This window comes from Patiria miniata, unplaced genomic scaffold, assembly GCF_015706575.1.
Source record: "Patiria miniata isolate m_02_andy unplaced genomic scaffold, ASM1570657v1 HiC_scaffold_17, whole genome shotgun sequence".
Taxonomy (NCBI): Eukaryota; Metazoa; Echinodermata; class Asteroidea; order Valvatida; family Asterinidae; genus Patiria; species Patiria miniata.
In genome coordinates this window covers 13,876,929-13,899,502 of record NW_024037055.1, presented here as the reverse complement: position 1 = coordinate 13,899,502, position 22,574 = coordinate 13,876,929, and the positions used below count along the sequence as shown (strand labels likewise).

The window sequence follows — 22,574 nt, the reverse complement described above, 5'->3', positions numbered from 1 at the left end:
CAAATTAATTAACTTCCGAAAAGAAAAGATTTCAAAAAAAGTTATTTCATGCAGCGAAGGCGATAACATACATTGGAAGGGGTGTCAACTCCAAGAAAGATAACGGGAGACAGTGCGGTTTCGAAATTTGGTAATTTTGTAGTTTTGTGCATAGGTTTCAAATACTGAAAAGCAGTGCCCCACTCTTTATTGATAGTTGCAAGAGACACTCACCCTACAAACTGCCTATTGGTGGGTGCATCCCAGTATAATTATTTCCCATAGACACCAGTGATAAATGGCCGTAAACTTCGAAATTCTTTTAAAATGCTCAAAACTCTCACAGGTATTCAGGCCGCAGGAAAATGATGATCAACCTGTCATCTTTGATTTTCTTTTCAATTTTTGGTGGGTTGACCATTGCTTTTTTGAAAAATTCTCACCCAAAGTAGACTACCCCTAGCCCAATTAATTCCATGGCGCTCAGAACTCTGTAATTATAAAATCATGAGAGCGTATAGTTCACGGGCTCTGCGGAAGGATTTTTGGCCTGTTTAGGTTCACCCTGGTGGTAGCCTTGTTGTCATTTTGCAATAGGCTCGTTCCGCGCTTGCATTATCGTGGCGATTTTGTATTCAGGGGCAGGGGAATCAGATAATCCTGGCCGAATCTCGCTGGGCTCCCAACCCCCCCGGCCCCCGTTCATTGTTGTCTCTCATTGCGCGGTGTGTGTTCCATCAGCCGGAGAGAACAACATTGACCGGGAGCGGGGGAGTGGGTGACTGTGGCAGGCTCAGTCCCAACCATTTTTGCCGGGGTTGTAGTTACATTATGTAATCTTCCAAGCCCTGTATAATACTTTGCATACATAAGGAGGAAATCTTCCTGTTTTTTCCTTATCTATTGCAAGGGAACCAGTCTATAATTTCGTTACCAACTCAGTGACGCATGCGTATTGTGTCACTGATTATACTTGATGGCAGCAAAAACGTGAATAGGGACACTCGTCTCATCCTTTAAGAACTCCTTCAAAGCGGAATTGAGCATTGCTCTCTGGCGTAAAAGGTCCCGTGGATTTCGTTTTAGTGGGAGTCGGACTGTGTTTCCCCATCCATCCTCTTAACTAGAGCGGTGTGTCGATCCTGCTTGAGTCTCGTCTGCTTAGATCGAGTCATTGGTGAGTTTTCTTTGCATATTTTAGTATGTATAGAGTTTTGTAAAATTCTGGACCATGTGCTTTGTGCTCCTTCTTCCATGTTTTTACAAGAGTTGTTCTTGTTCTAAATCGCATGACCTGTGCACATCGTGTAGTGCAGAGACATGTTTAGTGCCAGTGTAACATATAGATTTGGCTATAGTCTTTGGTTTGTTTGACTATACTCTATAGGTTAGGATAGGGTAGCTGTGGCTAAGAGCAGGATGAACAGATGACTACGAAGACTATACAAAGACACACTGGTAATGACTATGAGCTCAGCTATATGGAAAACTGGTTTATTTTCAAGAACTCAATATTCTACCGGTATTGTGTATGTACAGAACTATAACCTCAGACCATACGGCTGCATCAGCTTATGGGTATGGCTGGGTACTAGAATACGGAAGTTGGAGACAGAAGACAGAGGTTCTAAAGAGTTTTGTAGATGAAGACTGGCCAGAGCATAGGGCTGAATCAGCTTATGGCTATGCCTCTGGTTTCCCAGGGAGAAGAAGAAGAACTCAATGAAAGTGGGAAAATGGGGACATTGTATACAGTTTCAGAGGGACCACTTGGAGTGAAAATAGGAGATGATGTCATATAAGGAAAACATAACTTATATGACATCATTTCTGAGTAAAGGTAGACTGACCATAGACTGACGTAATGGTCAGTCTGGGGGAGTACCCTTATGAGGTCACTTTCCCCTGTACAAGGGTTAAATCACAGTCTTGGTATGCTGTGGGTGTATTGCTTGGAAAAGAGTGACGTGAAGACCTTGGGGTGTAATGTGGAACACCTGTTGTGAGAATGGTAGTATGTGTGCTCAGGGTCAGTCTAAATTTCGGTCTTACATTTACTTTCCTCTTGGGGAAGAAAATGTCCTCATTTTCAAAGTATAAAAATGAATGAATTACTGTTACATAAAATAAAGCAGTGAGTTAAACAAAAACAAATTAATATTGCTTATTTTAACGCGTGTGCAAGAATATTAAACTTATGAATACACAGAATTGTCGTTACACTATTCAAAACAATGAACGAAAAAAAAATTACAGAATATTCAAGGAAGTACAAGTCGTTAAACAAGACAAAACATCAGTAATTTAGATGGATAATTATAAGTGGATAATCTGGTGAAATTGACATTAACATATTGGAGTGAACAATACACTTCTAATCAAATAAATGGGTAATGAATGGAATTAACGAATATTGTGAAAATTTACACACAATGCCGTGTATGCAGTTACACAAATTGATCAAATAAACAAATTCTACGGAAAATTAATAATATGAACTGGAGGGGAACCCAAGTCGAATAGGGCGAGTAACAACTCGACCACTGCGAGTACGCTGAACAACGCCGGGAGAGAGTGATGGGGATTGTTGGAAATTGTACGCTGGAGTTGGTCGCAAATGAATTGGCTCAGTCAAAAGTAGAGGTGAAGTTGATCGTGTGGGAGAGGACGCAGGAAATTGTGGCGGATCTGGAGGTTCAGGGGTTGGTGGTGGAGGGAGCATGGATAGTGATGGGAATGGAAGCGGGAGGTGGAGCTACTACTCGTGGGAGGAGGAGACATGGTGAGGGCAAGTGGTACAGTACAATAAAACGCAGTGTAGAGATAATAAACATAAAACTAATAAACCTATTAAAAGGAACGATAAGGCTACAACCCCATGCTACAACAAACAATTGCAAAGACATTTGGCTAACATAAGCAATGTGCACAAACTATGATGAAATACACAGAAAATGAAAGAAAACACAGAAAATTAAAATGGTATAAAACAAGGAAAATGGTACAAAAATATGCAAAAACAAAATAACTTGCAAGAATTAAGTCTTCAGCCGGGCACCGTCAGCGTTGGTCAGTCGGCGATGCTCTGTCCACAGGGATGATTGGCACTTGCAGGACTGAATGAACTGGCTGGACACAGCTGGGAAGACGACGAGAAGTACGGAGGACGGGGATGACAGGAACAGGAACAGGAACAGGAACAGGAACAGGAACACAGGTAGTGGATATTAAGCAGGAACAGTTCGAAGACAGAAACAGTTCGGAAGAGAAGACACAGGAGGTCGAGACACGGAGAGATGGCTTGCAGACAACAGGAACGGCATTAGCGGCAACAGGAACAGGGGCAGAAAGGCAGGAACAGGTCAAATCAGCCACAGGGAGACGGCTCAGGAAGTGGAAAGGGGGACTTTGGCGAGCCGTAAAATCGGGAACAAACAGGACGACTGGAAACTGGAACAGGCAGGACAACTGGAACACGCAGAAACTGGAAGCAGGAACAGGTAGAAATAGAAGCAGGAACAGCAGGAACAGCAGGAACAGCAGGAACAGCAGGAACAGCAGGAACAGCAGGAACAGCAGGAACAGCAGGAACAGCAGGAACAGCAGGAACAGCAGGAACAGCAGGAACAGGCGACAAAGTTAGTTACAGATGAGATTCCACTTCAACGGCTTGTGCGGGTAAACACTCGCTGCCACCAGTGTAACATATAGATTTGGCTATAGTCTTTGGTTTGTTTGACTATACTCTATAGGTTAGGATAGGGTAGCTGTGGCTAAGAGCAGGATGAACAGATGACTACGAAGACTATACAAAGACACACTGGTAATGACTATGAGCTCAGCTATATGGAAAACTGGTTTATTTTCAAGAACTCAATATTCTACCGGTATTGTGTATGTACAGAACTATAACCTCAGACCATACGGCTGCATCAGCTTATGGGTATGGCTGGGTACTAGAATACGGAAGTTGGAGACAGAAGACAGAGGTTCTGAAGAGTTTTGTAGATGAAGACTGGCCAGAGCATAGGGCTGAATCAGCTTATGGCTATGCCTCTGGTTTCCCAGGGAGAAGAAGAAGAACTCAATGAAAGTGGGAAAATGGGGACTTTTTATACAGTTTCAGAGGGACCACTTGGAGTGAAAATAGGAGATGATGTCATATAAGGAAAACATAACTTATATGACATCATTTCTGAGTAAAGGTAGACTGACCATAGACTGACGTAATGGTCAGTCTGGGGGAGTACCCTTATGAGGTCACTTTCCCCTGTACAAGGGTTAAATCACAGTCTTGGTATGCTGTGGGTGTATTGCTTGGAAAAGAGTGACGTGAAGACCTTGGGTGTAATGTGGAACACCTGTTGTGAGAGTGGTATCAGGGATGTGTGCTCAGGGTCAGTCTAAATTTCGGTCTTACACCAGGTTTTATACGATGTGTATCCCCTGGAGTAGTCTCATCCACTTCCTATATGTTGTTTATTGCATTCATTATGCATTAGTTTGCATATTAGTCTATCATATCTTTGGTCCAGTCCCTGTTTTTTTTTTGGTTTTTTTGCTTAATAGCAACTTCATGTAGATTTGTTAAGTCTTAATTGACGTTTCTGTAAGTAAATTGTCTTTGTTTTTTTTGGGTTTTTTTTTTTGGGGGGGGGAAATCTAGAATATTGTTAATGGTCTCAATTATTTCAGTTCTTCGTGACTTTTCCCATTAAATATCCCGAGTTTATTTTAGGTAGGTTTTAACAAGGTCCTTGGACTTCACGAATTACCTTGTTATAACAGGAGTAACAGAAATCAAAGGAAAACAAAAACAAACAAAGACTCGGGACCTAAAATTGTGCTTGTTATAAGCAGTACCTTGTATTAACGGTGCTCTTCTTATCAGGGTTTGACTTTAATCACATGAGTGTTTAGTTAGTGCGAGTTTCCCCAATATTGTGCCCAGGTTACACAAATCACAATGCTTTCAGTCATTCATGATATAGAAGAGTTCGTTCCCGGATTGTCTAGTTTATCATATCTTATCAACCTTGACTATTTATTGCATAATGAGTGTGTTGACATAATCGATAATCTTTTCCGCAACGAGCTGCCGACAAGCATGGGTATCATAATGCATACATGTTTTACCATACAATAGTACCGGTATTTTTTCTAGAGTAAAGGTATAGAGTCATTTGTCATTTTGTGCATTTGTTTCGTTTGAAGCAACGAAAGTGCGCAAAATCTAAGAAGGGTGCTCAACAACTAACCTGAAGACGTTTTAGCTCAGTGAATGCTAAATATTCGAAGAAAACAAGATTTTAGGATGTCGATTCCAATTCAAAAGTTGCCGAGTCATGTTTGAATTGCGCCCGAAATCAGTGTCCGGGACACGTTCTCATTCAGCCGATTGCAGCTACACGATGTCACACACTGAACCGACGAATTATAGCAACCGCGCGCACGTGTGCGTCGTGTCAACACTTGCACTTACCCGTTCACGGCTTCGCCGATTTAAAAACGAACTGGTACTAAATTACATTTCCAACAAAAATGGGTCTTTAAACGCATCTTTGGAAACGACATTCTTTTACTGTTTTCTTCAAAATGACAGCATGTCGGAACGAACAGTTTCACAATGAGTTTAATGCCGTTAATATCTGTAACCCTAAAAGGACCGGGGGCGGAACCCCCCACTTCAACTTTTTCCGCGATATCCTTGAATTTTCTTTTCGCGACCCGAGCTGTTCTGACTTTTTAGCCTCCAGGCTTGCGCATCTTTTGATACCAAAACAACATAAAATTCTCAAAAAAAACATAACATTCTCCAAATTCGAAAACAAATTTCGGCGCTACGCCCCGTGAAAACTGAATTTCCCTACATACGTAGTGTACACAGAGCGGAATTACCATTCGTTTATATGAATAATTAATTAGGTATAATGCCCAAACCCTTGACCTATAGTCATGAAATTTCTTGGGTATGTTCATGAATAGTAGTTCTATGCATGAACCGAGTTTCATAGTTTTTCGTCACTCGATGGAATCCGCCCCCCCCCCCCTGCCACCGGCTGAAAGATAGTCAAAACATAGAGAAAACTTTCTCTATGGTCAAAATAACCCGGCCCTTTTAGGGTTAAACCAAGTGTGCTTTTCTACAATATTTTCGTCAGTTACTTTTTGGATAGCTGCAAATGTTACTCTCTACCTTTAACAGGAGCAGAGTACAGCCGATTGGGTTCAGATAAGCATTGTGTTTCGGAAGAGTCAACAGTAATTGTGTGCATGATTGTGTATTCGACTATGACACATGATATAAACAGGGTGACCCCAAAAAATGCAACTCTAAAACATTTGTCTTTAAAAAAATAAAGGGATAGGTTGAATTTTATTTGTTTGGTATCAGATTAGTTTTTTTCTTTCAAATACTGAAGAATAATGAAAATAGTACAGTACTTTGGGTTGCTGAGCAAATGCCAATTATGTAAAAGTAGAAATTGTTTATCCTGTTCAAAAAAAATACCACAGTTATGGATTTTCACTGTACCTATTTGTATCAATCAACAAGGCACATAATTTGACAAGAGTAAATGAATTTGATAGAAATGCCTTTAATTACACCTGAACAGGTATATACTTGGGTACAGGATGAAAAATGACTAGTTTTACATAGTCATTTGGTCACTAGCAAAGTACAACCGCTCCTTCGTTCCTGCAATGGTCCCAGTGTGGAACAGCCTGCCGGACGCCATTGTTGGTCATCCTACGACAACAGGAACCAAGGACACATAAATGTGTTAATAATTTGTACTTTTTTCATTCAATGTATAGGCCTATAATTATACTGCACTTTGATATCCTTCTTTTTTGGTTCCTTTTGGTACACATGGGCACTGTGTTTTTTTTCTTCAGTGCTAATCTGGAACGAAAAAAATGGCAATAAAGTGTCTTTGTTAACAGACATGACCTAATCGTGTTTAACCTTTTTGGCCCCTTGGGTGAACATGGGACTTTGTGCGAAATGAGATTCAATAGCGTGATGTTATAGCTTATAAAATGTAACCTTTGAGGTGATGGCTATCTTGTATTCTATTTGCTTTGTGATATCAGTTTCAATAACCATTGTGTTGCTTTTACACGATGATGCATTGATGGGGGACAGAAAAATCTCGACAGAAGCTATCTGCTTTGAAATGTTTAAGCAAGAATCATGATAAGTTCATCGCCTGTGAAGTTGTTCTAAAGTCACATTACATGTACCATGTTCGGTCAGTCTACGAAACAATAGGTGAAATCATGGCGAAGGCATCCACATTGCAAGCTAGGCGTCAGTTTACGAGAGTGTCCAAGCAAAGCGAATGTGGATGGGGAATTGTGGTGGTTATTGCTGCCCACGTCGGCATGGCATCGACTGGTATCCTGCGGTGCAGTGGGATCCTGTATCTTCCCTGGATGAATGAGTTCGACGCCACTGCCAAGGAGACGGCGGCCATTCAAAGTTTTATGTCATCCCCATCAGGATTCGCAGGTAATTATAAATTGAGCCAGTCTGAACGCAGACATGTGAGGGCATTTAAAGGGGGTATTGCGATATAAAAACCCCACATTTTATGTCTTGGACTGTTTATTCTATATGAAATATCCTATTTCAAAGGTCTGGTTGAAAAGAAACTGTTCCTCGAAAAAAGACGGAACAGGTTGTTAAATTTACCATCGGACGCGCGGACATTTTGTGGCATACGCATACGTATTTCCAACCGTGTCCATTCAATGTAAGGGCCTTCGCTACTCACGTTGTGTGTGTCACATTATAAACATAGCACAAATACACACTCGCAGGTCCGCATAATGCGATGCACTGTGCGACAGGATTCACAACTAGCATTTTCAACAGCTCGATTTTCAAAGAGTCCACATTTTGACCCCCGAAATTTGTTCTAGCACGTTTCTCGCAAGAATAAGACAAAACGCCCATTTTCTTTTAAAGGATGGTTGTGTGGACGTTTACATCCTACTTTTAAACGTTCTTTCCAATAGACAGTATTTCGTTAAAAACGCATTTTGTAGCCCAATTGGGTGCATTCCAGTGCGTCATCATCATCATCATTAGCCTAATTCAATCCACTGCTGAATGAAGGCCTCTCCACCAACTTTCCATGCTTTTCGGTCCCTTGCCAGTTGTTTCCATTTCTTCCCTATGAAATCAGAGATTTCATCTCGCCATCTCTTAAGCTGTCTTCCTCTTCGCCTCTTCAATGATAATGGCGTCCAATCCGTTACTTTCAGGGTCCATCTGTGGTTGTCTTTTCTCATGACATGTCCTGCCCAACTCCACTTACAGTACAGTGACTCGCAATTTTTGCTCTGATTTCTTTGAAGGTGTCCAAGTCTCAGCGCCATATGTTAGAACTGGGATGATGCACTGGTCGAAGAGTTGACGCTTCATCTTTTGCAGTATTTTTCTGTCCTTGAAAATGTAACTCAACTTTCCAAATTTTGCCCATGCAAGTTGTATTCTCCTCTGAATCTCCTCTGAATTCCCAACCTTAAATGTGATCTTCTGTCCCAAATATATGTACTCATCTACTGTGTCCAGTGTTTCATTCCCTACTTTAAATTGTGTTATGCCTGTGTTGGAATTCGACATCACTTTCGTCTTCTTCATATTCATCTTAAGGCCAACTTTTCTACTTGCCGCATCGAGCTCTTGCATCCTACCATTCAGTTCCTCTGGGTCGTGACTCAATAAAAGGATGTCGTCCGCAAACCTCAGATGGGTAAGGTGTTCTCCATCAACACGGACACCCTTGTTCTCCCAGTCCAAGCTTCTGAAGGTTTCCTCTAGTGTTGAAGTGAAAAGTCTAGGTGAGATCGGATCTCCCTGACGAACTCCTCGCTTAACTGGCAACACATTGGTGATGGAGGAGCCGATGTAGACTTTTGCCGAAGGATCTCTGTAGATCAACTTTACTATGTTTAAGTACTTGGCCTCGACGCTGAATTTCTTCAGTGTTTGTCGCATTGGTTTACCAGTACGTAGTGTTAAGTACTGACTACGGAGACGAGTGTACGGGAATCAACATGTCTTTTATTAAGACACGCAGGTCACGAGTCAACTGTAACTACGGTGTTTCATATGTGACATCTCCTTTTCTTTCAATTTTTTGTAACACACAAAAAACAACTATATGAAGTGTCTGGGAAATTGTTTAGAGTCCAAGTGTGATTTAGACAAATTTGTTCATTTCCAACTGTTCAAGAAGAACTCCACATTGATAGTTCGTACAGCTTCAAACTGAAATGTTTCTTGAGTAATTTTAAAGTTCAATCAACTGAACTATTTTCCTCCTTTTCTGAGAAAAACATTAAGGAAAATAATCTGTTCGGTTTTGCCATTCGCTTTTGGCGGAACAAAAAAACATGAAATGTGAAAACTTATCACTTTTTTTTCTTTTTTTTTCGACACAATTTTTTTTGATGTGACTAAATTTTTTTATTTAATCACTGAACCGAACTGTGCATTAAGTAATCTGAAGAAGAATCTGTCTGAAGAAGAATCTGTCTGAAAGAGACCTTTTGAAGTAGATCCTTTATAAGTCCAGGCGTTTTGGTGGTTTGCTGAGGCGTCCGCTTCTCGTCACATAGGTCGGTGGGGCTGCAATGCTGGTTTACGTGGTGGACCCATGGGGTTTGGGCATTGGCTTTGGAGTTGGGGTGGGGCATCCTTCTGGGGGTTTGGCTGCCGGTGTGTTTGCTGGAGTGGCAACTGGTGTAGTGACTGGCAAGGTAACGTGGTCTGGATCTGCAGGAGTGCGATGAAGAGGCTTGTTAGCTTCATGAGTGGCAAGACGAAGATCCTGTCTGTTTCTCCTGTATTTTCGGCCATTGTGCTCGACCACATAAGAGCGAGGTGTTGAGTGATGATCAACAACTGTAGCTGGGAGCCAGCGGTTTGTACCAGGAAGTGGGGCCATTCGGACTGGATCTCCAGAGATGAGTGCAGGAAGGTTTTGGCCAGCTTTCTTGTCGTAGTAGAACTGCTGTTTGGTTGTGTCATTGTCGAAGCGCTGCCTCACTTCTGGGGTGCTGTATAGCTTTGGCTGCAGTAGTGACTTCGATGTTGGTAGCTTATTACGGGGTCGGCGTCCCATTAGTAGTTGTGCTGGAGATAAGTTGCAGCTAGCTAGCGGGATTGTGCGATTGTGTCTGTCTGGGCATTTCTTCCATAGGCGTTTTACAGTTTGCACGGCTCGTTCTGCCTCGCCATTTGACTGTGGATGATAAGGTAAGGAAGTGATGTGTTGTATCTCGTAGTCCTTGCAGAACTTGCTGAACTCAGATGAAGAGTATTGTGGGCCGTTGTCCGTTCTCTGCTTTTCTGGGATACCATGGCGACTGAATTGTGCCTTCAGTGTGTCTATGACAGCTGCGCTGCTCATATCAGGCAACTTGTCTACCTCTATGAATTTTGAGTAGTAGTCGATCGTGACGATGTACTGTTGTCGCTCAAAATCAAATATGTCGCAGGCTAGTTAGCTCCATGGTAGGTCTGGAAGCTTGGTGGGCTTCAGTGGTTCTGCATGTTGACGGTTCTGGTTGGTGTTGCACAGATGACAGTCTTGAACAAGGTCTGTGATCTGTTCGCTCATGCCAGGCCAGTAGAGGGCTTCTCGAGCTCGTTGTTTGCATTTGACAATGCCAAGGTGCGATGCGTGGATTTGCAACAGCATGTCAGCTCTCATGCTTGGTGGTACAACAATGCGCATACCCTTGTAGACAATGCCATCAGCTACTGACAGTTCGTCCCTTGAGGTCCAGAATTGTCGGATGGAGTGGGGAGTTTCACCCTTAGTATCAGGCCATCCCTTCAGGATCATGGAATGTAACTCATTGAGCTCATCCGCTGTGCATTTCTGGAACTGGGTGTATCGTGCTGGCGTCCCGGCAATGAAGTCGGTCATGTTTACTACTACTGGCTTCCTTTCTGGCTCGGATTCTGGTAGATTGGCACGGCTGAGTGCATCTCCAATCACTATTTCTCGGCCAGGCTTGTACGTCACGTTTAAGTCGTATGGTTGGAGTCTGAGTAGCATCGCTTGAAGTCTCATTGGTGCTGCAAGAAGTGGCTTGCTGTAGATGGCTGGGAGTGGCTTGTGATCACTCTCTACTGTAACTTCTTTGCCAAAGATGTAGTGGTGAAACTTCTTACAGCAATGTACTATGGCTAGCATCTCCTTTTCAATCTGGGCGTACCGCTGCTCAGTCTGAGTCAGGGCTCTGGAAGTGTACGCAATCGGTCTGCCATCTTGAAGGCGAACGCCTCCGAGAGCAAAGCTGCTGGCATCACACTGAATTGTGACGTGTTTGCGTACGTTGTAGTAGGCGAGTACGGGTGCGCTGCTACACATCTCGATGAGCTTGTTAAAACTCTGCTGTTGCGGCTTGTCCAAGTGGAATTCTGTGTCCTTGCTTGTGACCTCTCGTAGTGGAGCATCGATAGCGTTAAGGTTTGGGATGAATTTAGCCAGGTACTCTACCATTCCAAGGAACCGTCGGATGTCTTCTTTGGATTTGGGCAGTGGTAGTTCTCGGACTGCTCTCACTTTATCAGGGTCGGGCTGGAGACCATTCTCTGTTAGCACGTGTCCAACGTACTTCACTCTCCGTTGTTTGACTTGACACTTGTCAAAGTTTAGCTTGAGGTTCCACTCTGTTGCTCGCTTGACGACCTCCTTCATGATCTTGTCATGGTGTGCTTCGTCTCTGCCGGCAACTAGTATGTCATCCATCACTGCACGAGCGCCTTCTATGCCTTCGAGCATAGTATCCATGGTGCGTTGGAACATCTCTGGTGCGCTTTTGATGCCGAATGGGAGTCTCAGCCATCTGTAGCGTCCAACTGGCGTGTTGAATGCTGTCAACAGGCTGGACTCGTAGTCGAGTTTGATTTGAAGAAATCCTGATTTGGCATCAATGACGGAGAATACTTTGGTGTTTGGAACCGCCGCTACTATTTCTTCAACTGTCGGGATGGGGTAATACTCCCATCAAATGGCTTTGTTCAGGTCCTTTGGGTCTGAGCATATTGTGACTTTGCCGTTCTTGACCACCGTCACCATCGAGCTGACCCAGTCTGTGGGCTCTGTGATTTTGGTGATATGGCCATCTTGCTCCATCTCTGCTAATTTGCTTATAATCTTCTGTCTCGGCGCCTGTGGTTGTCTCCTTGGGCCGTGTACTACCGGTGTGAATGTCGGGTCGATTTTCAGTGAGTACGTTCCTGGGAGTGTGCCAGTTGTTTTCTTCAGCTCTGGATATCGGTCTATGCTGAAGATTCTGTGGATGAGTCGTAGCTGTTGGCTGGCTGTTCCGGACAAGAGTGGCGGTTTCTTGTTGGAACTGACAACGTAATACAGAACATCGACTGATTTGTTCTTGTGTTGGTTGCCATCGTCGCACATCCTTTTACTTCCAGTGCGTGACTGGAGTAGGTCTCGAATTTCTGCTTTGTTGGCTCTAACTTCAGATTTGAGCCAAGCTCGACGAAGGCATTGTATGGCATGATGCTTTGTGCAGCACCCGTATCCATTTGCATGCGGAGTGTTTTGCCTGCTATTTTCACATTCTCATACCATTCGTCAGCGTTCTGATCTCCAACTGAGCTGATCAGGTGTGCGTAGTCGTTGTCTGATGCAGAGTCGTTATCTGATGTGAGAATCTCGTACTCTTCCACCTGATGTGTCGCCTGGCGTTGGCGGCACACTGCTGCAATTTGTGACAGTTACTGCATTGTTGGTTTTTAGCTGGGCACTTGCTGTGTGCTGAGCTGTATCCACACTTGTGGCATAGTTGGTCACTTGATTGGGCACCTTGGTAGCGTTTGGTCTGCTGTTGTGGTGTCTTGCCAGCTGGAGAACGTCTGGGTGGAGGTTTTTTGGTATTTCCTCCTTTCCTTGTTTGTTCAGCCGGTTTCGAGAAGTGATGTTTCTTAATGGAATGGACTTTCGAGTCCTCTTCCTTGCTGATGATTTTCAGGCCTTCTTGTGACGTTTCGTGATTTTGCCCGATACTTATCGCTATGTCAAAAGTCAGGTCATCACCTTTGTCAAGACACTTTTCTCGAACTTTGGAATGCCATGCATGACATACAATGGCATCACGGATCATGCGGTCCTCATCTGTGTAACCGCAGTCCTTGACCAGAATTTTCAGATCAGTGACGAACGCATCAAATTTCTCACCGTCTTGTTGTTTTCTGCGATGGAAATTTACTGTAGCTCTGATCTGACATGTCTTTGGTGCCACGAAGCTCTCGTATTTAGCACACACTCCTTGCAGAGTGTCATTCTCCGCTGCGGTGTCACCAACGGCAGGTGTCCATGTGAAAGTCTCATAGATCTCTCTCCTCTTGTCTCCGATATATGTCATCAGGTAGTTGACTTTCTCTACTTCTTTCTTAGCAGAAAGAGGGCCTTTGAAGGTGAACTCACAGTGTTGCTTGAAACGTTTCCACTCTTTGTGCAAATCAGTGGCAAGCCAGTTCATGCTAGGCTTGTCCGTCTTTGACATCTTGATGTCTTTTACAGGCCTCCGTAGATTATATTTTTGCCGATGGCGTGAGTATATGCGCCGAAATTCGATTAAAGTTCGGTGACTTACCGTGACTATGGCTCATTTATGAGTTATTTAACTCTACAGTTACTCAGAATTAGTCGTACGGCTATCCGCTACACTATTTGGGTGATTTACTGCGAGTTATCATCCACCTTGGGTCACGAACATGTGCCAATCTATCGCTACGTGTTGTCGAGCACGTGAGGAAAGGCTCAATTTTCTGCACGCAAATTTACAGTTATTTCTGGCTACTCACTCACTGTCCTTCTATTGACGAAATCAGGAATTTATCTGCATTCCTTTGGCGAACTTGTCTGGTTCTTTTACCCTTTGAGACAATTTTCAGGGCTCCTTAAGTCTGACACCATGTTAAGTACTGACTACGGAGACGAGTGTACGGGAATCAACATGTCGTTTATTAAGGGGCCATTCACAATTATCAACATTTTCACGAGCGTACAAACCGTACGCTGGGGGGGGGGGGGGTTAATGGCCGCCGTACGTTTTATTTTTTTTAATGTCGATATGTTTTCTCGCCCGTTAATGCCAATACCTCAGGGAGCGAATGTCGACTGTCCACCCTCAAACCATGTTATATTTGTGTACTATCCGCCCATGGGGAATGGGAAATACTATTCAACAGTTAGGATCATGACGCGGTATTTGTGTGTAAATGCATGCTGGTGTGTGCGTTCAGCGTTGCGCGTAGCGCGTATTGTTCCAAAGAGCAAGCGCTACAGCGTTGTATTCAAACATTTTCGTGAATGGGTGGTTTCAAAGAGAGAAATACATTTTCCTCCAGTTTCGTATTGAAATAAAAGTTCAAATATATCAAATGACAAGGATCTATATGTCAGTTATATAAAACAAGTATTGAGTGGCTTTAAATTGTGAAATGGGAGGAATATTATCGCTCGGTAAAATCTGGACTTTTCCATTTCACTCGGCTTTGCCTCGTGAAATGGAAAAGTCCATATTTTACCTTGCGATAATATTCCTCCCATTCCACGCTGAGCCACTCAATATTTGTATTATACCATAGGCAACCAAAATACTATTTCCACGGCGCGGTAGTGTGCTAATGCATGCTGGTGTGCGCGTTGCGTGTAGCGCGTTTTGTTCCAAAGAGAGCGCGCCACAGAGTTAGGTTCAAACATTTCGCGAAGGGGTAGTTTGGAAGAGAGAAATACACTTTCCACCAATTTTTTTTATTGAAATTGAAGTTTATTTCAACTGTGTTCCGATTAAGATCTAAGATATAAAAACCAAGCAGAATCTGGGAGTGAAGTGTTTTAAAACAAAAATTGAATGCGTTATCTCGTGGTGAGGTAAAATTACTAGCCTCCCTCGGTGATCCAGAGGTGAAAACCCCCCATAAATTTACAGTTTTCTTGTCCTTGTTAAAAATGTGTACGTTTTTCTCATCGAAGTATCGAATTAATCGAAGTATCGAATTATTCCAAGTATCGAATTGTTCCAAGTATCGAATTTTGAGCCGTGTTGTCAATAAAAGGAGAGACTTTTGGGACGATTGGTGGCAGCAAACACAACGGTCATTTACTGGTCTGCTACCTTCTATTCTTTGCGCCATTTTGGACATGCCAGCGCACATGCATGTTGAATTTAACCCTAAAGGGGCCGGGTTATTTTGACCATCTCTCAGCCGGGGGGGGGGGGGGGCGGATTCCACCCCCCAAGATCTCGGCCATCGAGTTACAAAAAATTTTGGAACTCGGTACATGCATAGAGCAACTCTTCATGAACATACCCAAGAAATTTCATGACCAAAGGTCGAAAGGTTTTGGAATTATAGCTAATAAATTATTCATATGTATGAATGGCAATTCTGGTCTGTGTACACGACGTATATTGGAAATTAAGTTTTCACGGCGCGTAGTGCCGGAAAAATTTGCGCTGCGCGACAACCCTTAGTCTGATTTTCATGTTTTTGATGTCAAAAGATGTGCAAGGCTTGAGGCTACAAAGGCTTAAATGCTCGGGTTGCGAAAAACATTTTTGTAAAGGCTATCGCGGAAAACGTCGGGGGGGGGGCGGATTCCGCCCCTGCCCTTTTAGGGTTAAACATTTCGCACATGCAAGAGAGTGAATAGACTGTGTTTTTTTCCGCCATAAAGCATCTCAAGAGTCTCCTATTGTTATACACTTACAATCTAATTTTCTCATTTTAGTTCTCATTGGAGGAGTTCTAAGCAACCGCTTCGGTTGTAGATTTACGGGTATACTAGGAGGGTTCTTGATGTGGCTTGGTCTCTTCTGTAGCTATTGGGCCAACGACATAGTTCAGCTCTACGCAACTGCTGCCATAATAGGTAATAATTATCAATTCACTCATGGCTCGGTTTAATACTGTGTCCCATATTAAATGCATACTAGGATCATTTGCATCTATCCCAAAAGTCTAACCTTACCGAATATTATCAATAAGATTACTTGCAACAAAGATCCTACTGGTACTCAACACCACGTGGGATTATTGGTCTGGAAATCGAGAATTAATGTCGGAGATTTCCATAAATCAGTTGCCTGACTATATTTAAGAGTGCTACATTGCACAAAAATCGAGTTTCAAGATCTAAAGGTTGTGGATGTTTTTTTCTTCAATGTTTTACTCGAAAAGTGGAATATCCACTGAGCTGAAACTTTATCAGGTTATGTTTTAAACATTCCTCTTTTGGCCTTTGAGTGGTGTTTTATTGGTAACGAACAAAATGCATCAAAGCAAAATTATCCTCTTTTATGCCTGTAACTTTATTTTGTCGGTATCAATGGTTCTGCTCTGTTCTTTGTACAAGCATTACATTCACTGTGTGGACTTCCGAACAAATTAAAGATGTCCACATAAACCAGTTTTCAGATACGTTGTGCGGACTTGCCACGTCCACACAAGGTTCCCCCCTCTCTGGAAAACAGAATTAGAGGCATTTTGGGGTTAGGTTTATTCGTCGCAAAATGAAGAGAAACATTCAAGTTAATCAATTGGGTTGAAAGAGTTTTCACAGTGTGAGTAAAATGATTTTTTTCACAGTTTCTCTTAAAAACTACACGAAAACAAAGGAATGTCCACACTAAATTATAACGTAAACATGACTTGTTTGTGTCCGTTTGGTTCTGCGTTGAACAATAGAGGACAACAGAGTCCCCATTTCCCGAGAGGTCCCCTATTTGGATTTGTGTACAGAACATATGGGAGGTCTTCCTAAAATAATTTTATTTACAGATGGTAGCCATGTCACCTGACAGGCGATTTTCAATGGGCCATCTATCAATTAAAACATAATTAAAATTACTTGACTTAATTAAGACTATACATACATACAAAACACAGATCAATTCACAATGATAGTGCCATTAGAAAAATAAAAACTATAAAAATACATTAAAAGTTCACATCCAATACAATAGGTAGAATAGAGATAATTAAAAACATGTGGTAGAGGAGAACCATGAGAATGCGACACTACCCCCCCCCGTCCCCCTCTCCACATCCACCCTTCTGTCAACACTCGAGGAAAACTAACCTTAGAAAAGGTTCAAGTACAGACAAAAGAGGGACACTCCCCGATTGCCGGCAAATACACACTTATGGGCATGTATGTATATGTGCTTCGATGTGTTATATGACGGCGTTTTGCGTTTCGAAAAAAGTACCAGCAATAGATGTATGGAATTCCAACTTATAAGAAAAGTAAAGTGAAAGCCAAAATATAGGTATGCATCTTTGTCAGATAATGTATCATTAATAGAATCAACACCAACTTCCTTTAATTCTTGGTTCTTTTTCAGGTAGTGGATTGGGCATTTTCATCAACGCTGCCAGCGTAATTATCACCTTTAATTTCATAAAGACATTCAATGTGGCCAACGCAGTTACCTTTGCGGGACGCGGGACGGGAATGATGGTTATCCCTCCGCTTTTCCAACTTTTGTTGGACAGGTACGGGTGGAGGGGTGCTTTTTTAGTCACATCCGCAATCATGGCAAACGTCATACTCTGTGGCGTGCTTTTCCGACCTCGTGAATTCGACCGGGAACTGAACACAACCGAGTCTACAACAAGTTCACAAGAGGAACTGAGACAGCAGCCCTCGGTAGACAAAGGCTACGATACTGATGATGGCGATTATACCGATGGAAGAACTGGTGATGTTACAGATGAACCCGATACTTTGACTGCAGTACCTGTACGATATGTCAAAACGAGTACTGGCGATAAAACTGAGTATATTTCACTTCAATATTCTAGCCGATCCGGACGAGTGCTGAAACTTCTTAAAAGATTGTCGGACGAAATCGGGCTGAATATCATGAGGAAAAGCTTCCGTTTTTCCCTGAGCTGTGCCATACAGTTGTTGTATTGCTGTGGCTATGTGGCATTTCCAATGTTCCTCATCCCACGTGCACAGACTATTGGTGTGGCGCCCTCTAGTGCCGCATCCTTGATGAGCATCCTGGGCATAGGAAGCTTGATTGGTTCTCTAGGAAACGCACTGATGATCGGCTGGAGAATCTCAGCTGAGCACGTGATAGCTATTTGTGTTGGCCTAGCGGGAATCGCGTGCCTTCTGGTAACTGCAGACGGCTATGCCTATCTGGCAGTGGCTTCGTTCATTTACGGCTTCGTCTCCGGGGCTTTCTTCGCCATTTCCATGGTCCTCTGCCGCAGCTTTGTTGGTGTGCAACACTTCGCCCTAGGGGTTGGGCTGACCTACGTTTTCGGTGGCACCGGCTACCTCATTGGGCCGGTAATAGCAGGTAATGACAATAAGGCTTTATTGTGGTGTGTGCTTTATTTATGTTTGAATGGGAAATCCAGTGATTTTTTCCGAGTTTCTGAGGGCAAACAAATCACTCCTATGAAATCGGGTCTTTGTTACCTGAACTCTAACCCTCACACGTGACCTGTCACTGTCCAAATAATCTTCACTAAGGCCTGCGCCAGTGGTGTACGCAGGATTTTTTCAAGGGGGGTGTTTCAAAATTGGATGTCATCATTTCATGACGCTAGAAATGAAGATGGTAAATTGTGTTGGCGCCAAAAATAAAAGATAGTATCAGTACAGTGGGCTAAAGTTAACGCTAAAATAAAAGTCGGGAGTTTGTGTTGGCGCCAGAAATAAAAGAGGGTATATTTGGACAGGTTAAACTCGAAGGGCCGGGAACCCACGACCATCAGTTATCTTTTTGAGCTAAAGCATAGTAAATCGAAAAAAAAAACATGTTCTGTTTCTTCAGAGTATATGATGAACATATGAGTAAAGGGGTCAATGTGGGCAGTCTCCTCCTTCAACAGCATTTACCCCCAAAAAAGAAGAAATTCAAGAAAAAAAGTGTCACGGGCTGCGGAAGTGCTAGGATCTGTTCTTGTAATTGGCTAAAATTACTCAGCTTCGTCCCCTGAATCTCATGATTCTCAACTGTTGGGAATCTTTGTGTAAACCGCCCCCACCCCTAAGGCCAAACTGCAGATACAGGATACATAATTGCGCTCTGGTCACAGGGGCGGATTCAGACTGCCATCTGCCGGGGGGGGGGGGCCTAGAATTGTTATGAAAGGTCCAGGACCTGCGAGCGCGCAGCGCGAAGCCCTTACGGCGTGGGGTCCGGGGCCCGCTTAAGGGCCCCGGGAAAAAAATGGATTTTAGATGCTCTGTGGTGCAATCTGAGGCGATTCCTGGCCACTTCCACCGTTTAGAAAACGTTTTAAACATCGAAAATTCCATTTCAATTTGTTATTTATTTTTGTTCTTTATAAAGTTTGAGTTATGTACTCAAAGTTGAGAACCATGTTCCATCTCCATATTTTTTCACAATTTTCTATTTTGGAAAATTTTGGATCGTAGATGCTCTGTGGTGCAATCTGAGGCGTTTCCTGGCCACTTTCCCCTGATTTTTTTAGCAGAAGTTTAAAAATTATGAGGGGATATTTTGTTTCATTTGTTTCAAATACATATAGGCCTATATACTCTTGCTCTTAAAAAGTGTCGTCTGTATTCAAAGCTTAAAGTTGAGAACATGCACATAATTTGTTATTGTTCCGCGCTCGGTCACATAACTCTCTTTTCCCTCCATATTTTTACATGGCAAAGGGGGGTGTTTAACAGCCAAAACACCCCCCCTGCGTACGCGCCTGGCCTGCGCAATACAAAGGCTGGTTCGAATCTAATACAGGTATACCGCAACCAAATCATTTACTAAAGGCATAAAGTATCACTTGCTTTACATGCATTTTATTTGTTTCCAATAATAAACACGACTCGAAATCCAAAGACGAATGGTAAAAACATAACCTGTTGACGTTTCAACTCGATTTTCTCCTTTTCAGAAAACAATGAAAAACCATGCACAACATTTTGATCACAAAACACTTGACCGATCAGTGTGAAATCACCAACATACATCTTGCTTTCTTCTAAATGTCAGCAACCAAGATGGAATAATTTCACGGTGTGTTTAGTACCAGTATACGATCTCTAATCCAATAAAGATTTCTGATAATAATTCGGTAGGCTACTTTTGGGATAACTATAAAATGCAAATGATTGATACAGTAAATGCTGTTTGTCTTCACAGGATGGATCTTTGATGCTACACGGAGCTATGTTGCTGTGTTCTACATATTGACTGGAGTACACTTCACTTGCGCATTAAAGTGTCTACTCTTACCTCTACTGAAACGCATAGAACCTGGATTAGACCCCAAAGTACAAGATGAATAAAGTATGCATATGAATAGGGGCCAGCTCAATTGACCCTACGATTGTATACGGACACGACATTTTGAAATGGTTTAGTTTGATGTTCTATATTCATGATTGTTTTGCAATTCTCGGTTTTGATTGGTGATCTGAATTCAATGAATATTTATATAATGTCAAAATGGACTCTTGCTTCCTTTGACGAGAGGATGCTTTGAAATTATAGCGCGTGTATGCTTCATTAGGCAAAGTACTTTTTGATAAAACTACGGCATCGTCTAAATCTGCAAACCGAATGGAGGCCGAAATTACTAGTCGTACCAGATGTGTTCAACAATAAACCAGAATTGAAGATGAACCTGTGTTCGTGTCTTTCCCGGCCTATCTTGACAAACAAACCTCTGTACTTGGGCAACTTCTCAGTATCCTGCTTTAACTGAGGCTCTGTATGTGTTTGCTTATACTCTAGACACCTAATATTGTGTCAACTGCGGCAAAGGTGCCATTAGGTTTGGGTCTTTGGCCAATAAGGTTGAATTTTTGGTGGAGCTCACTTTTTTTTTAACATGTTTTCTGGACAGAAGCGTCTGGTTTGCTGATTTCGCACACAATTACTTTACACATCACTTTTACTTACCACACTTCACATTAACATGCTGAAACTAACTTTGAATAATAAGAGTGGGAGTTTTCTACCATACCTAACTAGCAAAAGAAAATACACGAGCACAGGTTCATCTTCAATTCAATTCTGGTTAATTGTTTAACACATCTGGGTTAACTGCTAACCAAGGGAAGGTGCGCAAAACTTTCTAACTGATCCCAGCTCTTACCTAACGGTAACACAATATTTCCTTAAATTTGAAAAGACACCCTGGTATTAACAGAAGACCTGTTTGGTGAAACTCCCACTAAGGACATGTACAGTGGAAATTCAGTGAAGTAGATTCATGGCCTGATCAACTAATCTGTAGGTGATAAATACACAATCTTTTTAATGTGAGTGATAGCATCATTACATTGAAGGGAATGTTCAACTTTTGTCAGAAATAAATGGACTTGGAGGATTAGAATGTTATAGCAAATATTATCAAAACTGACTTGTTTCACGCTTTGGGCCTGTAGATGCTGGAAAAACCAAGAACACCAATCATGTCCTTGTAGTCTGGTTCCCTGACCCCAATTAAGATTAAACGGAGCAACTTGTTGACTCTGGGAAATTGTAAGGGCAAAAAATCAGTCTGGCAGGCTTGTACCCCTTCACAGGTGTGTAATCAATTGCAAAGAAAATGCAGAATAACTAAATATGAAAAAAGGAGCAGTTTTTAAAATAAGCCAGTTTTCTCCAACGCTGGTCGGCCGACCACCGATGGAAACCATTTTTTGTTTAATGTCAGCACACCAGGAGCCACGATTTTACATGATGCTTTAGACTATCATTCCCTAACAAACTAGTAAGGTATTTGCGATGATTTTATCATTTCGTTTTTGATGTTGGCAAATGTTTTATCTTCGGGGGTGGGGGGTAAATTTGTTTTTAAAATTCTGCTCACAGTTTCGAAGTGTTTTTTTTTCGCAAAACGTATGCAACGGTGATGATATCTTGTATACAATGTATACGGGTGATTAAAAAAGAAAGAGGCCTTGGTTAATGATTTTTGTCTAAGAAAGCAATCAAATTTGATACACCTATAAAGTGTGTCTTAAATCACTAATGTCAAGACATTATGCGTGTTTCACTAAAGAAGCTATTTTTTTATAGCTGTCCACGTAATGCCATTGGAAGCTATGAGCTGAGTGAGATTTACAGATTACACATGCATTCAAATAAATATGAGACTTTATCATTTTGTCAGTCAAAATTTAAACAATACATTTTTACAGTCAGATTTTGTGTTTTGAATATGCGGAACAATTAAGTCAACTCTTTTTTTTTCTGAAATATGATGACAATTTTTGTCTGTTTTCCTTTGCAATGTTTCGTGTTTCATGGAGGTGGGAAAACGTCCATTTTTCTTTTTTTTTATATAAAGGGTATTCATTAGGTCGTAGAACGGTAATAATGATCAGTGGTGGACACCATTTTTTTTATGATCTCTTTATGAAAATAGACATAATTACTAGGGAAAAGAGTAGCAAATTACGTGAAATGTTCCCAGTTGCTTTTAAATAACATGTACTTCATCCCCATGTTATTTTTATGGGGCGAGCCACATTTTTCTTCTTCTAATATTTGTTTCCAATTCGTCACTTTCTTTTTGACTCGCCCTGTAGATA

The 22,574-nt window shown here is 42.1% G+C and overlaps 1 protein-coding gene across 2 annotated transcripts; it reads left to right on the top strand.

Moving 5' to 3' along the window:
* Window positions 1–924: 924 nt before the first annotated feature.
* On the top strand, window positions 925–21,409 carry LOC119723902 (monocarboxylate transporter 12-like). Of its 2 annotated transcripts, XM_038194806.1 has the most exons (5): window positions 925–1,156; window positions 7,241–7,495; window positions 15,771–15,911; window positions 17,386–18,354; window positions 20,173–21,409. In XM_038194806.1, the coding sequence occupies exons 2-5, from the start codon at window positions 7,264–7,266 to the stop codon at window positions 20,316–20,318; spliced, it is 1,488 nt and encodes a 495-aa protein (XP_038050734.1). In that variant the 5' UTR covers window positions 925–1,156; window positions 7,241–7,263; the 3' UTR covers window positions 20,319–21,409. The 2 variants fall into 2 exon arrangements, with proteins under 2 accessions (XP_038050734.1, XP_038050733.1); XM_038194805.1 differs by lacking the exon at window positions 925–1,156 and having other exon boundaries at window positions 6,957–7,495.
* Window positions 21,410–22,574: the final 1,165 nt, after the last annotated feature.